This window comes from Neomonachus schauinslandi, chromosome 9, assembly GCF_002201575.2.
Source record: "Neomonachus schauinslandi chromosome 9, ASM220157v2, whole genome shotgun sequence".
Taxonomy (NCBI): domain Eukaryota; kingdom Metazoa; phylum Chordata; class Mammalia; order Carnivora; family Phocidae; genus Neomonachus; species Neomonachus schauinslandi.
This window is the reverse complement of record NC_058411.1, coordinates 38,861,504-38,876,485: the sequence shown is the minus strand read 5'-3', so window position 1 is coordinate 38,876,485 and position 14,982 is coordinate 38,861,504. Positions and strand designations below refer to the sequence as shown.

Here is a 14,982-nt window from a genome sequence, read left to right as displayed (position 1 = left end):
TTATTTATTTATTTATTTATTTATTTATTTATTTATTTATTTATTTATTTATTTATTTATTTATTTATTTATTTAAGTGAACTGTGAGGATCTGTGAAAATAATATCAGGGTTTTCCGTCAGAATGAGCTTTGCCCTGCACTCAGGCGTAGCATAATCTGACCCGACACCTCCAACCATCTGTGCTATCTATCTGCCTTCTGATTTACCAGAGCTGTACAAGCCGCATACAAATTGTACTTGATACTAAAGAAAAGACGGCTGGCCCAGTCCAGTTCGGTGGAGAACATTCTTATCTGATTCGTTTAGGGATGGACCTCCAAAAATCCTTTTCCAGTCATTTTTGTTGGAGGCCCCTTTCCCAATTATTTTCTTCAAACTAAACAAGCCCCTTTGATAAGGCCCAGGTGAGATCATGGTTTCTTTTGATAGAGACCACAGAAAATGGTATGATGTGGATGTCAATTGGGAATCAATAAAAATTGCCAATTCAATCTGCTGGCCCTAAGGCAGAGCTGCCAGAAGGCCCTTCCTCTCTGCAGGAGGGGTCAGTGCTCAGCGGCTTAGAAAGCGCTTTCTGTCCCTCTTCCCATTGCTGTGGTTCCCCCTTCTCTATTTTACTTGTACAGAGTTTCTTTGGGACAAAAAGGCCAAGGTTAGAGTTTCTATCCCCGGTGCAAGTTACATGTTCTAACACAGAGTAGGGCAAAAGCAGCCTGCAAGAAGAGCAAATCAATATTTTTAAAACATCTTTGAAATAAGCTTTTAAGTTGCTGTCCTGACCTACCAGTGACTTCTCACTCTAGATGTGGCTATGCTGCACATTTGTTCAAGTCCATTAAACTGGGGGGTGGGGGGGAGACTGAAAAGTATAAACTTTTGAGGAGTACAATGCCCCTTTTCCTGAGTGTTTAACTTCATGGTCAACACCTGTGTTATCAGGTGTGAGATTTGTTCCAGACCGTATTTAAAATGATTTCAGGAGGCTTTTGAAGGTGTTGGGGATAGCCCAAACTGACCTCTTAACAGATCCCTGGTCCTGTTCCTTCTGCTTCAGATTCGCTTCCCACTCGGCTGCTTTGGCAGCTGGAAAAGGGGGAAAGGCGTGCAGGGATGGGTGCTGAGGAAAAAATGAGGTGATCTACTTCCCTCCCTCCCCATTCCTGCACTCCCCCCAAAGTTTTCTGTTTCGTTACAATTAAATCTGGCGAATTCTCCGAGGATTTCGATTTGGCCCAGTCCTCATTGTCCTCTGGAGACCTCTTGACCCAGGCAGCACATCACTCCAAAGTGGATTCCTGTAGCACTACTGCCTCTTTTGGCGGGGAGTTGGGGGGGGGGGGTTGGGGGGCTGGGGGTGGAGGAACAAGGCTGGAGGAGGGTGTTGAAACGCTGCTGTTCTTGCCTTTTTCTCCTAGGCACTCTCCAGTCTTTTCCTCCTCCACATTCTGCAAAATACTGAGGAAAAGTCCCCGGGTGAACGGCGGGCGCTGTCGAGAGCGGGGAGGTGCTGAAAGGACCCGGGCGCACTGGTCGCAGTCTTGATTGGCAGAGCGGGCGGGTGACTGACAGGGGGTCTCCATGGCGCCCGCGCCGCCAATCCGCCCATTCCAGTAGCGGCGCCAGTTCGCCGGCCTGCGTGCCCTAACGAAGCCGAGCCGAACCTGGGCGGCGGGGCCCGCACCTCCTCCAATCCCTCCCGCTCTCTCGTTCCCAGCGGTTGCGCCGCCGCAGCTGCCCGGGCTGTGCGTCCCGGCTGCTCTAAGCCGCTTCACGGAGGAGAGCCTGGCGCACCCGGCCAGGCCCGCGGGCATCTGCTGTGTGTCCGGCTCCGTACTCAGCGCCCCCATTGCAGTTGGCGCTGCCTCGATGTTCCAGCTGCCCATCTTGAATTTCAGTCCCCAGCAAGTGGCCGGGGTATGCGAGACTCTGGAGGAGAGCGGCGACGTAGAGCGCCTGGGTCGCTTCCTCTGGTCGCTGCCCGTGGCCCCTGCGGCCTGCGAGGCCCTCAACAAGAATGAATCGGTGCTGCGCGCGAGAGCCATCGTGGCCTTTCACGGTGGCAACTACCGCGAGCTCTACCATATCCTGGAAAACCACAAGTTCACTAAGGAGTCGCACGCCAAGCTGCAGGCGCTGTGGCTCGAAGCCCATTACCAGGAGGCTGAGAAGCTGCGTGGACGGCCCCTGGGGCCGGTGGACAAGTACCGTGTGAGGAAGAAGTTCCCGCTGCCGCGCACCATTTGGGACGGCGAACAGAAGACACACTGTTTCAAGGAGCGCACGCGGCATCTGCTACGGGAATGGTACCTGCAGGACCCATACCCCAACCCCAGCAAAAAGCGTGAGCTCGCCCAGGCAACCGGACTGACCCCTACGCAGGTGGGCAACTGGTTCAAAAACCGCCGACAAAGGGACCGGGCGGCTGCTGCCAAGAACAGGTCAGTACCTAGAGGCCTACGCGCCTTGCGCTCTCCCGGGTAGGGCAGGCGAAGGCACCCCGGGCGCCCTTACCCAGGGCCCGGCAACTTGGATCCGCAGGACCTGAGAGCTCAGTCTGTCTTCAGTTATGAGCCCACCGTGTTCTGGGATCCTGGGAGGGGAGGAGGGGGGCAGTTTCCTTCCGGGCTCTAGGTTCCCCATACTCTTTCTCTCGTTCTCAGCGCCTGGGGGTCGCTCCACCAGCTAGTTCCAGTCGCCAAACCAAGGCTGCATTGGAAAGGGGAAAGAAATAAAAATTAAAATCCCATCAATAATTAGGGACCCCAAGGCCCAAAGCTAATTCTTGTCAGCCTGGGCCCAGGCTCCTATTATTAAGTGAAGCCTCGCTTATTAGCAATGTGGCATTAGTGTTGCCTTTTTTAAAGCCCAGGTAAATTCTTCTCTAATGCTTTGAAAAGAGTTTTCAATGGACTTCTGGATGGAAGTCGAGTTCTCCTCTTTTCACGCGTGGACAACCCTGCCTCAAATCAGCAAACTAGTCAGCTGAGGCTTTTCGGTCCGCAGCGTGTGGATCTAAATTAGCCAAACATTTTGGCCAAGAAACCCCGCCTCATCCCCCAGGCCCAAACGTTCCGTGTAATCCTCAGGCAGCCCTTTTTGCTTTTAGCTTTCCTCTGACCCGGCCTTGAGGGCACTAACACGAGCGTGCGCCCAGAAAAGATGCACACTAGGAATGGGGTTCCCTATCCAGGAGCTTGATACGTCCTTGTCACCCACACCTCATTTATCTTGACAGTATTGTAAATCTCCCAAAGGCGGCCAACAATCGCGAATGACCCTGTGAGCCTAGCGTCTCGGATGGGGAGCCGAGAAAGGATTCAGAAGAAGGATGAGACAACTGCAGGGCTACTTGGAGAGGCGGCCGCGGACTCCGGCCCTGGCCTCTGTGGCCTCACTTTTCCCACTTTAACTGCCCGGGTCTGTGGAAGATCCGCTGGCCGCTGAGCTTAACGGATGCAGACGGGGTTGGGGGGGGGGGCGCAATGGGCGGCTAAGTTATGCTCTGTGACTATTATCCCTTTCCTTCCCGTAGACTCCAGCAGCAGGTCATGTCGCAGGGCTCCGGACGGGCTCTAAGGGCTGAGGAAGAGAGCACGCCCGAGGTGCTGGGCGCCGCCGCCAGCCCGGCTGCCAGCCTATCCAGCAAGGCAGCCACTTCGGCCATCTCCATCACGTCCAGCGACAGCGAGTGCGACATCTGAACTGCTCATCCAGCACGCTCAGAAACAGAATCCAGTGTAAAAACAAGACAAAATGAAATAGGATGAGAAACCAAGCAAACCCACTGCTTGCGAAACCGGGTGGCCAGGGACCCGCGGGCTCGGGTTGCCCATTTCCGCCCCGCGGCCGGCCTGGCTCCACTGGCGCCCTAGGGCCGCTATCACAAGGGTCCGCGGTGAGGCCCAACCCAGCGCTACGTTCTCCTTGCTTTGCTTTTTTCCAAGAATTTTGCTGCAAAGATGGCTCCGGAACCCGAACTGCATGCTGAGCGCCTGCCCTAAATCTCCCGTGGGTATTTCACGTCGAAAGGACGCTGTTATATAAGTATAAATTTTGCTTTAAAGGTTTTTAAAAAACAAAAACAAAAACAAAACAAAACATATATATGCTGTTTATTTACTTATTTAAGAGACTGCCCTGGTAGGTTTCTCTATCTCTTGGGAACTTGCTGTTTCTAAAGGTGCAGGATGGAGCAGATGGGTTCGGTGTGAAGAAGCCAACAATAAAAACCTGGTGAGCAACCTTTCTTAATTAAGTGAGCTGCTCTCATTCCTTAAAAAAAAAAAAAAAAAAAGATACTCTTCACCAGGTAAGCAGGAGCCCTTGTGCAAATAGTCTCAGGAGAGTGTCTCTTATCTTTTGCTTTCTCTGATGTCTCCTGGTATATTTTTTAAATGGTCCATGGTAGATCCATAACCACCTGCTCAAAAAATTGTATGTATGTATATACGTGTGTGTATGATATATTTAAACCTAGAAACTGGCAACATAAGCATCCCCTATGAGGCAACTCCACACATCCCCAAGCGCAGGTTACTATGGCTTGTCCACCTGACACTTTTATGAAGTGTCGATGGCTTTCAGGAACAATTTAAGAAGCCAAACTCTGGGACTAAGTCATGAGTCCTATTTTATAAAAATGCAAGTCTATTCTGACACGGGCTCTGCAATTACAAAAGTTTTCCATCTCCTTTCAAGACCCCTCCCAAACAAAAGCAATAGGCACCCATGATCATGCTAGAGTGAGTATATACTATGTTTAGGATTGAACTCATATTAAAATAAAACAAAAGACAGGAGAGGTTTTAATAACTAAACTAACATCTTCTTGATGCAGAAGCAGGTTTTAATCAACACATTTTTCCACAAAAGGGATACTTAGATGAAGGAAAGGATGTAATCATGTGACATACTGAAGTGAAGTAGAAGGATGCAGAGAAATGACTAGCATTTTTAAAGTCTGATCTCTGTATTAACACATGAAATAAGTCACCTAGAGCTTCACTGTCCTGTAATGGCCTCAATTAAAACTATCAAATATTCTTAGGATTTAATTTGTCCTCACAAAGTGTGTAGGTACATGCAGGCACATACACACCAAACAAACAAACAAACAAGCAAAAAAACCCACTGTCCTGTACTAAAAAAGTAAATGTTATCCAGAGTCTCTAAGCTTTTTTCCTAGTGAAATGGGTTATATATTATAAAATTGGACATTGATCTTTAAATCACTTAAGCTGAACTTCCCTCCTTGAGCTCCTCCTGCCACACACACACACACACACACACACACACACACACACACACAGGACTCTTTTCAATTTACCTCTCTGTCCTTAGTAGATGTCCTTTGGTTCAGAAGCCTGTTAATTTATTTTCATAGAAGTGCCAATGTGCAAAAAAAAAAAAAAAAAGTGAAGTCATGGAAGACAAAAAGCCATCAAATGGCAAGATAGATGAGAGAAGCCCAAGATATGAATAAGGGTTATTTTTGATTTCTAAATCACTTAAACAGATTTGGCCTCATTTGGGTTTTATAAATTGTCACTGTATAGAGGGGCCCCTATCCAGAGAACTGTTGACAATCAAAACTCTCTTACACAAGAGCTCTATGGAAGGAGTGGGGATGTCTTTGTGATCAAGCTGGTGTTCTTCAGGAAAGCAAGCAAATGCCCTTCCGTGGGTCCTGAAAGGCTAGGATGGTAGAGCTTCCTGAAAACTCTTATTTTGTTTCCTAGAACACCTCCCCCTCCCCCACATCTAGTTCCTTGAATGCCAAGGAGCTGGGCCAGGACTCCTATGAGGCAAGGGAGGCACCCAGAGTACAAAATTAAGGAGGCATTCACTCTCAAGGTCAGCAAGTACACAAGTGCAAGGTATCTGGGAATGAGTGCCTCCTTAAATTTTGCACTGTAGGTGTTTCCCTTGCCTTACCCTAGTCCTGAATCTGCTAAGAAGTATTGCACTTCAAGGAAAAATGAAGAGATTTCCAGTCTTGTTCACCAGACCCACCTGGTACTAAGGAGCTACCCAAACCAGCATTTGGAGAAGACAGCAAATTTTACCTCTTAAGCTAATGTTTCCAGGTCCAAGAAGGAAGGGAAAGAACTAATTAGTAGAATGATGTAATGGCAGTTGAGATTCTAAAAATCCCATCCCACTCACCAGTTCAAATGATGCCTAAAAGCAGAGGAAAATGTCCATTCTGCATTCTCAAGAAAAAAAGGTTATACTGCTAAGAACTAAGCTTTCTCTTTACAAATAATTTTTAAATAACCCTTACGGCTTGGCAAAAAAAAGAGAAGACGGAACAGTTACGGAGGACTTTTCTTCCTGCTTTGGTGAAAGCCTTTTAAGTACATTTTCTTTAAAAGTACATCTAATTTGCTTAAAGTAACATGTTGCCTAAGGATTACATTATAAAGTAGGTATTCTGTTTCACCAATCTGTAGGTTTATTTTATCTGATTTCACTTTAGAATCTTAAGGGAGGGGTGACATATTATTTTAAAGAATTTTTTAAATGTTTATCTGAAACCTGGTGGCACCTAATTGCTCTTGTGAATAATCAATTCTTTGATGATCACATGTTGGAAATTGGTCCAAATCTTCACACAGATATTTATGTTAATTGGTCCAAATCTTCCTTTCGGCAAGTATCGTAAAAGTTTTCGTTTTCTTTTTAAGATTTTTTTTCTGTATCAGTTTTATCCTGGTCTAGAAAGGTTTTTTGTTTGTTTTTAATTCCAGGTAGTAGCAATGCTGAAGGTTTCTGAATGTGGAGAAATCTCCATATGATGGGTTTCCTTTCTGTCTTCTCTTGAAATTTATCTCCTTGTAACAATTTCCCAAAAAGCAGTTACTCCAGCAGAGTGGAAAAGAAGCTCCTTTTAACAATTCAACGGATCTTACCAATGTGCGGATTTCACCACCAGCCCCAGCTCAGGCTTCTTTACTGGTTATAAATATTTCAACCACCCGCCAGTTCCACCAAAAGCGCGATGGCTCCCGCTCCCCAAATGCCGCAATTCCTCGCTCCTCCACTTTAATGACCCACTCCGCTTCCACCCGCCGCGCCCGCCCCCCGCCCTTTCCCTTCTCCAGTTTGTTTATAAAAATCTGGGAGGGAGGGGATGAGAGGCTGGGGCGGGGGGAGGACTTGCTCTTTGTTTACATTAAACAAATGACAGGCAAAGAGCTCAATCAAAATTTTCCTTGACCTCGTTCTCTCTCCCTAATTTTAACAAAAAGGAAAAAAATATTGTATCCAAAGAGAACGTGAATGGGGCGGGAGGAGAAGAGAAGCAGCTTTTCGCTCTATTCAGCCGGGACGCGGGAGCGCGGACGATTTCCGCTCCTATTGTGAGGCGGGGCCCGGGGGCGGCGGTGAATGGGGGGTGTGCCGAGCGGCCCGCAGGGCTGTCAGGCGGCTCAGCGTAATCAGGGCTAATGACGGTGGCCGGGCGCTCCGCGGGACAATGCGCGGGGCCGCGGGGTTTTGTCGGCCTGAATGGCTAATAGGTTTGCCTGGGGGTGTGAGGGGGGCGGTGTCGGGGAAGAGGCGGCAGCGAGGGGAAAAGGGGTCATTGTTCGCGCACTGGCCCGGGCGCCGAGGCGCGTCCCTCCCCGCGCGGCGGCCCCCGAGCCGGGAGCGGCCGACTGGAAGGCCGCGGCCGGGAGGCCCCCTGGAGGCCTGCTGGGAAATGGCGGCAGGAACGGCGGGTGCGTGGGTCCCCTAAGGGAGGCAGCCCTAAGAGAGGAAGTCGGGACGAACTTTGTTCCCTAGGAGAAGCCCATTGTGGGCCCAGAGTACCCGAGAAGCTGTGTCCCTCCTCCAGGGTTCGGATCGCGACTCCGTGAGGTGACAACTCCACACACCCACCTTTTCTGTCCAGCGCCCTGGAAGCTCTCAGACGCGTAGGCCGCGAGCCACTCCTATTGTTAAGAGTGCCTGACTCAAACAGCTCGAGCAGAGAAACCTCTCAAAGCCAAGGGGGACGCGGGGTTAAAAACCAAGGTGGGGGGATAAACAGATGCGCGCTCGCGGGTAGCCTCGGACTGCGCGGCGGTTCTTGCGCCTCGTGCCAGACGATGCGACGCGCGCCGCGAGGCCGCAGCGCGGGTCTGGGCCTGCGCGGGTTGCTGCGGCGCGCGTCGGGCTTGCGTGTGAGGAGGCAGCGTGCGGAGGGCCGCTCGTCCCGCAGCGGTAAGCACCTTCGTGCGCCAGCACCAGAGAATGGCAGTTGTCACCGCGGGCTCTCGGCGGCGCCACGCGAGTTGCCCAAGCAGGGACCGGAGGGCAGAGAGGCTCCCGACTCAGGGAGCGGGATTCTCAGGCGCTGAGGCCTCGGGAGGGCTTGGTGCGTTCCGCGATCCGCGGGTCAGACGTCGGGGCGGGGACCCAGAGCAGAGCGCCCTGAGAACCAAAGGCCCGCGGCCGCACGGTTAAACTCAGGCAGGACCCGGCAGCCACCCGAGCCCCGATCTTTCAGAAAGTTGGCGGCTCCCATTTCGGCTCCTACAAATCTCCTCAGGCTAGATCATGCCTTGCAGCTCTATTTACTAGGATTTATATTCCCAGACTTCTTTAGACCTGCCCTACCGTGAGAGATCGAACTGGTTTTCTCCGTTGTCTGGAGACAAAAGGGTGTGAGGGCGATCCCAGAGCAGAACCAGCAGTTTCACGCCGGTGCCTCTGCTCGCGCCGTTTCCTCTGCCTCTGCGCGAACTCCGCCGCCTACCTCCGCGGCTAACCTGTCCATCTGGGAGCCATTCCCACTTCCAAAGAGTCTTTCTTGATTCAGTGGGCTCCCCACAGAGACTTTTCCACTTCCTTTTTAGTGTTCTCACCGTACTTTATCCAATGTGTGTTTTAAACACTGTAATACAGTTGTGCATTTGTCTTTATGTTTGACACCCACCTCCCCCCACCCCTCCAGAGTGTAAGCTCCTTAAGGGCAGGGACTGAATTTTATTCATCTTAATATTCCCAGGGCCTGGCCTAGTAGTAGGTGCTCAATAAATATTTTTAAACTGCAACAATGGATCTTCCTTGAAAGCTGTACCAATTTAGTGGAATATTGCTACTTCTGAGTTCATTTGAACAGCAAAGATGACAAATACAGGCTGCACCCAAAGTTCACTTAAACACTTCAGGTTATCGGCTCTTGCCTACTTGTCAGGTTCTCAGGGATGATACTCCCTCTACGCATACGGTTTTTCAGAATCCTGTGGCTTTGGGTTCCTAGCATGAAAATTATCTTCTCACATGCACATTTTCTCAAACGGTTAGGTAAGAGTCATCCCCTTAGGTTTCAAAAATTCTAGCTATTATACTCTCTGAACCCTATAAAATATAATTCCTAATATTTTTGTCTGTTACAGAATGATAGAGGTTTCCCCTTCCAAAATAACGCTTTCCCTTCTTTTTGTCTCCCTCCCGCCCTACCTCCCCCCCCTTTAGTCTTGACCTACAAATTAAAAGATAAACAAGAAAAATCACAAACTCAAGGTGTCCAATTTTAAGATCTTAGATTGGCATCCCACCCCCATGCTTAGGAGAAATCAGGGTGAAAAACAAGAGTTTTCATTAAAATCTTAAATCACAAAAGCCCTGTGAAAATCTACTAGCTACTAAACTCATCTCAGTTTTAAATTTTAATGGACAGAGGCAAGTGAACTGTGTGTAATTTTGAGTTCTGATAAAATATATATAAAGCTGCCTCTTGGAAAGTCATTTTAGCCTGGCATTGTCAATCTGCAACCTGAGAATGTTGACTTACTATTTGTTTTCAGACTGAAGAGATTAGCCTTGAATATTTTAGCATGAAATCAAATATCTTAGTTTAGATTGTGCATATTAATTTGATACATGAACAGTCTGGTTGGTGGCAAACTAGTTTATGATACATTTCAAACATTTTTAGATGTTTAAAATTCCTATTAAAGATTTGTCCATTCAAATTTAGTACCATTTAAGGCATATTTTATTGCATTGGATATACTCCTGACTTTCCATAAATTCATGATGAAGTATGCATTTGAACTAAAGACCTATGCATATACACTAGACATCTGACCTACAAAATTATTTTTGCAGGGGCCCCTGGGTGGTTCAGTCATTAAGCGTCTGCCTTCAGCTCAGGTCATGATCCCAGGGTCCTGGGATCGAGCCCCGCATCGGGCTCCCTGCTCGGCAGGAAGCCTGCTTCTCCCTCTCCCACTTCCCCTGCTTATGTTCCCTCTTTCGCTGTCTCTCTCTCTGTCAAATAAATAAATAAAATCTTTTTTAAAAAAATTATTTTTGCAGGCAAGTGTGACTGTATGAGCCAGATTCAATAAGGATGGAAAAGACAAGCAAATAGGAAAAGAAAAACTATACTGGAAACAGCATGTAGCAATAGACTAATACCTGAAAGAGTGGGATAAAACAGACTTTGTTTAAAACACCGTAATCACTGTGGATTTGGGCAAGTCACTCAACTCTTTGAGCCTTAGCTTTTACTTCTGCAAAATGAGGGATATTGTGTTTGGTATAATGTATATACAGCACCTAGACCAGATGTTCACATATATTAGGTGTTCAGTGAATGGAACTTCCCTTTTCCCATTTTTCTTGGTTAAATGCTAGGCCAAGGACATAAGCTGTATAATTCCCCTTAAAAATTATGTTTTAATAGAGGCCATCTACATATTTGGAATATTATTGAATTTGAATGCTAAATGCTGTTTTTAGAAGCAGCTCTGCTCACCACCCCTAACAGGGAGGACCCAATATGTTGGTTTCCCAGCCATGGTAATGGATGAACTTGGGCTAATACAACATCATTCTTTCTTAGGCTTTTAACTCTGCCTGGGGCTGCTTGTCATCTATATGAAGCTCTCCAAAGGCAACTTAGCCCATCCTACAATTCAGAATAACCCCAAATGTAACTATGATCACTGAAAAGATAACCTCTTGGGGAAAATGCAAAGCTTATTTTTTTGAGGAAGAAGCAGTGATCCCAGTTTACTTACATTTGTGTGGCTCTTCATAACTAGTAATGAGGTCCTTTCAGCTGCACCATCTCACTTCCTCACAAGAACCCCGTGAGGTGAGTCAGCAGATTTGCTCCTACCTGCCAGATAAGAGAACTGGGGGCTCACATTACTTGCTCAGCCACAGGACCAGGGAAGAATCCAGAATTTATAGGGCTTAAAGTTTAGATAATTTGGAGGGGAGGATACTCTTTAAGATAAAGGATACCAGGGCGCCTGGATGGCTCAGTTGTTAAGCGTCTGCCTTTGGCTCAGGTCATGATCCCAGGGTCCTGGGATCAAGCCCCACATTGGGCTCCCTGGTTGGCGGGAAGCCTGCTTCTCCCTCTCCCACTCCCCCTGCTTGTGTTCCCTCTCAAGCTCTCTCTCTCTGTCAAATAAATAAATAAAATCTTAAAAAAAAAAAAGATAAAGGATACAATATTATGAGTACAAAATTGGGTATAAGAAATCACAAAATTTACAAAATTTTAAAACCTAGCAAATACAACAAATGTCACAAAATCCAAATAATAACCAAATCATTTGTCATATATACCTCTAGAATAGTTTTTCCCTACTTTTTTTTCCTGTGTGTTCTTTGATTGCGTCTATATATGACAACAATTTTACAATACAATCTTGAATAGAAAAATAATTCAGTCTTTCCTTTAGTATGGGTTGGTTTTTAATATTTTTATTATTCATAGTTTAGAAAAGCTTCTTTCAGTTTCATAGCTCATTGGTAATGACATATGTAATTTTTTGGATTGGTATCCAATTTGGGAAAGCCTCTGTGAAGTTTCTTTCATATATGAACAGATTTCAAGACATTTCAAGTTTCCTTGAGCAGTGACCCATCTTAAATAATCTTTGCATTGACAACACTCATTAACCAGTTTGTAATTAACGGCCTTACATATTCATGCTGTGAAACATAAATTAGCACAACAGGCAATAGGAATATTCCTATAAGACATCCCTGCACCAAAAGAGCTGGCAATAACCTAACAATACTCAGAAATGACAACAAACCATAAAAAATCTATACCACTAAACCCAAACTATATCCCCAACTCAAGTTCCCTTTAGGTACTGGATAGCAAAAATGACTGGTCACTCCAGTGCCACCCAGCACTAGGGGAAATGTGACAAAGGGAAAATAGGAGTGGATAGAGACGGTGATCTCTTGTAGTTAAATTATCTAGTTTTGCAAATTTTCCAAAAATGCATGATCATATGAACATATTGCTAGGATCCTCCCAGGGCCTTTGAAGAGCTCTGTGCAAATAAGGTATCTTGCAACCTAAGTGTCACTTGCTTCAAGGTAATTCTGCTTCTGCACAGGCCAAGTAAGTGTTTGATGAGAGCAGGGTTTCTTTTCTTTTTCTTTTTTTTTTTAGGACAGGTTTTCTGATTCTATGTCTAGTACTGTTTTCTATCATCCAGGACATAATGCATTTCCCCAGAAAGTTTTGACAAGGTTCTACTCAAAAGCTGTTTTACAAAATGGTTCATTAATGGAAGGAAAGAGTTTCAGATTGTAGCTGGCCTTGGGTAGGACTGTGAGATAGACAGGTTACCCCTAGAACCTCACCTTTTCCTTTTGGGAGTTCTTCACCTTGCCTCCTTACAGGTGCCATATCCCAAACTGTCAAAAACCCTTCAGTGCTCTTCACCCTCCTTTTATCAAAATCTATTCTCGGTTGTTAACAAAAAATCAGATAAGCCAATTCACATTGACATACAAATAGCTGCTAAAAGCTTAATGAATTACCTACAGATGGGGACCTAGGGGGGTACTTACTAACTGCTAGGAGGTAATCCTTTAATTCAATAACCCCAAATCACTAATGGTAGCAATTTAGACATCACTAGTAAACTAGTACAAAATTATTTTTGGTTGGAAGGGAGCCAGGAATCCTTCAAGTCATTCCGTGGAAGTAGATGACTGCTCCTTGGGCCAAATAGCACCAATATTAAAAATAAATTGAAGTGAAATAAACTTGTTGGGCCCCCAGCTTTCCCCTTAAGTTGTAATTCCTTCTCTATCATTCCTTTTTACCACCAAACTTCATGATAGAGGAGACAGTAGCCTACATTCTTTGCCACCATTTTTTCACTAGATAGTTACTCCTTAACCTCTTGCAGTCTGGCTTTTACTTGCATGGCTCCATCAAAACTATCCCCTCAAAGGTCACTCTACTCGGTCCTTAACTATTGAGCCTGTTATCTTCAACACTGTTGAACATCCCTTCTTTCAAACAGGGCCAAGATTAGGTTGAGGCAAGTAAGGAAGGTGCCTAAGTTACAAAATTTAAGGAGGTTTGTCCCTCTCTCTCTCTCTCTCCCCCTCTCCTCACCCCTTCAAGTTCTACAAGTTCAGGATTGGCATCTGAGAATACCTCTGAAATTTTGCACCACAAATGCTTTGGCTCCCTTACACAAGTCCCAAGCCCTGTTTCTGAAACAAAACTGAGCTTCTCACCATATTCACAGCATGACCTGTAATTTGCTGCCTTCATGCCTTTGCTCGTGCTGCAGGTATAAATGGACCTCCATGCGTTGTACCTCCCCTGCACTCCTTCCCATCTTCTTCTGATAACAGCACCCTTAGGAAACTGCTCCTCCCAATACAATGTGTTTCTGGTGGGGCTGGCCAACACAGTACCTCCCTTCCCAACTCACAGCAGGGTATAACCACCAAGCTGGGCCAGTCCTTTCCAAAATTTCTAAATTGGAAGCTGAGGCGTAACTCTCTCTTTACTCTTGGATTGAGAGGGGTAAGAATATGATGCCAAAGTTACCAGCAGTAATAACACCTGTTACAAGAAGGAACCTGTTAGAAGAAGGAGAAGAGGCAGGATGGAGGAAGGAGAGACAGAAAAGGGTAATGCTGATAAAGTCTTTGTATGCTATTGACACTAAAGATAACTCCAGTCTTGTCTATTCTGGTTTTGGTTACAGGAATGAATATAGTATCCTCCTACTTTTTCTTTCTTGTTTAAGCTACTTGGAGTTTCTGTCATTTGAAAACAAAAGTGGTAAGATATAACATAGAATGTTCTTCCTTTTCCATCTCCCATCTCCATGGGTACATAGACTCAACTTTCATGACTCAGCTCAAAGTTTATTTTCCTCCCAAAGCCTTTCTTGATCCATAGAATTGAACTAATCTCTCCCTTCTCTGAAATGCTGTGGCATTTTGTACATCTCTCATAATTATTTAGCTTCATGTCTTATATCTCTTACTATACTACATGTTCTTCCAGGGCGAGATCCATAATCTTTGTAATCCTCTAAGACCTGAGTGCAGGATCTTTGACACAGCAAGCAAATCAACAGATTTTTGCTGAATGAATGAATGAATCAAATGGATGAATGAAAATAACTAAAGGATACCTGGAATCTTGTTGTTTAATTTCAGGAAACTTTAGTCTGAATAATCTGAAGTTCTTTATTTTTTTTAAAGATTTATTTATTTGAGAGAGAGAGAGCTCATGAACAAGAGTGGGGAGAGGGGCAGAGGGAAAGAATCTCAAGCAGACTCTGTGCTGAGCACAGAGCCAATTTGGGGCTTGATCCCATGACCCTGAGATCATTACCCTAGCAGAAATCAAGAGTCAGACACCTAACCAACTGAGCCATCCAGGCGCCCCTAAAGTTCTTTGAAAAGGGACATTTTTTTCCTAAGAGATAAATAAAAGAAGGAATGGCCCACTGATTGCTAGAGAAAATGATGATTGTTAAAGAGTGCCAGAGTTCTTTAAAACATGGGAAATGAGGGGCGCTTGGGTGGGTCAGTTAGTTAAACGACTGCCTTCAGCTGGGGTCATGATCCTGGAGTCCTGGGATGGAGGCCTGCATTGGGTTCCCTGCTCAGTGGGAAGCCTCCTTTTCCCTCTGACCCTCTCCCCTCTCATGCTGTTTCTCTCTCTCTCTCTCAAATAAATAAATAAAATCTT

General features: G+C 46.0%; 1 protein-coding gene across 1 annotated transcript; it reads left to right on the top strand.

Annotated features, from left to right (window-relative positions):
• The first annotated feature begins 1,790 nt into the window (after positions 1 to 1,790).
• SIX6 (SIX homeobox 6) lies at positions 1,791 to 3,703 on the top strand. The gene is made up of 2 exons (XM_021701519.2): positions 1,791 to 2,440; positions 3,535 to 3,703. The coding sequence occupies exons 1-2, from the start codon at positions 1,869 to 1,871 to the stop codon at positions 3,701 to 3,703; spliced, it is 741 nt and encodes a 246-aa protein (XP_021557194.1). The 5' UTR covers positions 1,791 to 1,868.
• Positions 3,704 to 14,982: the final 11,279 nt, after the last annotated feature.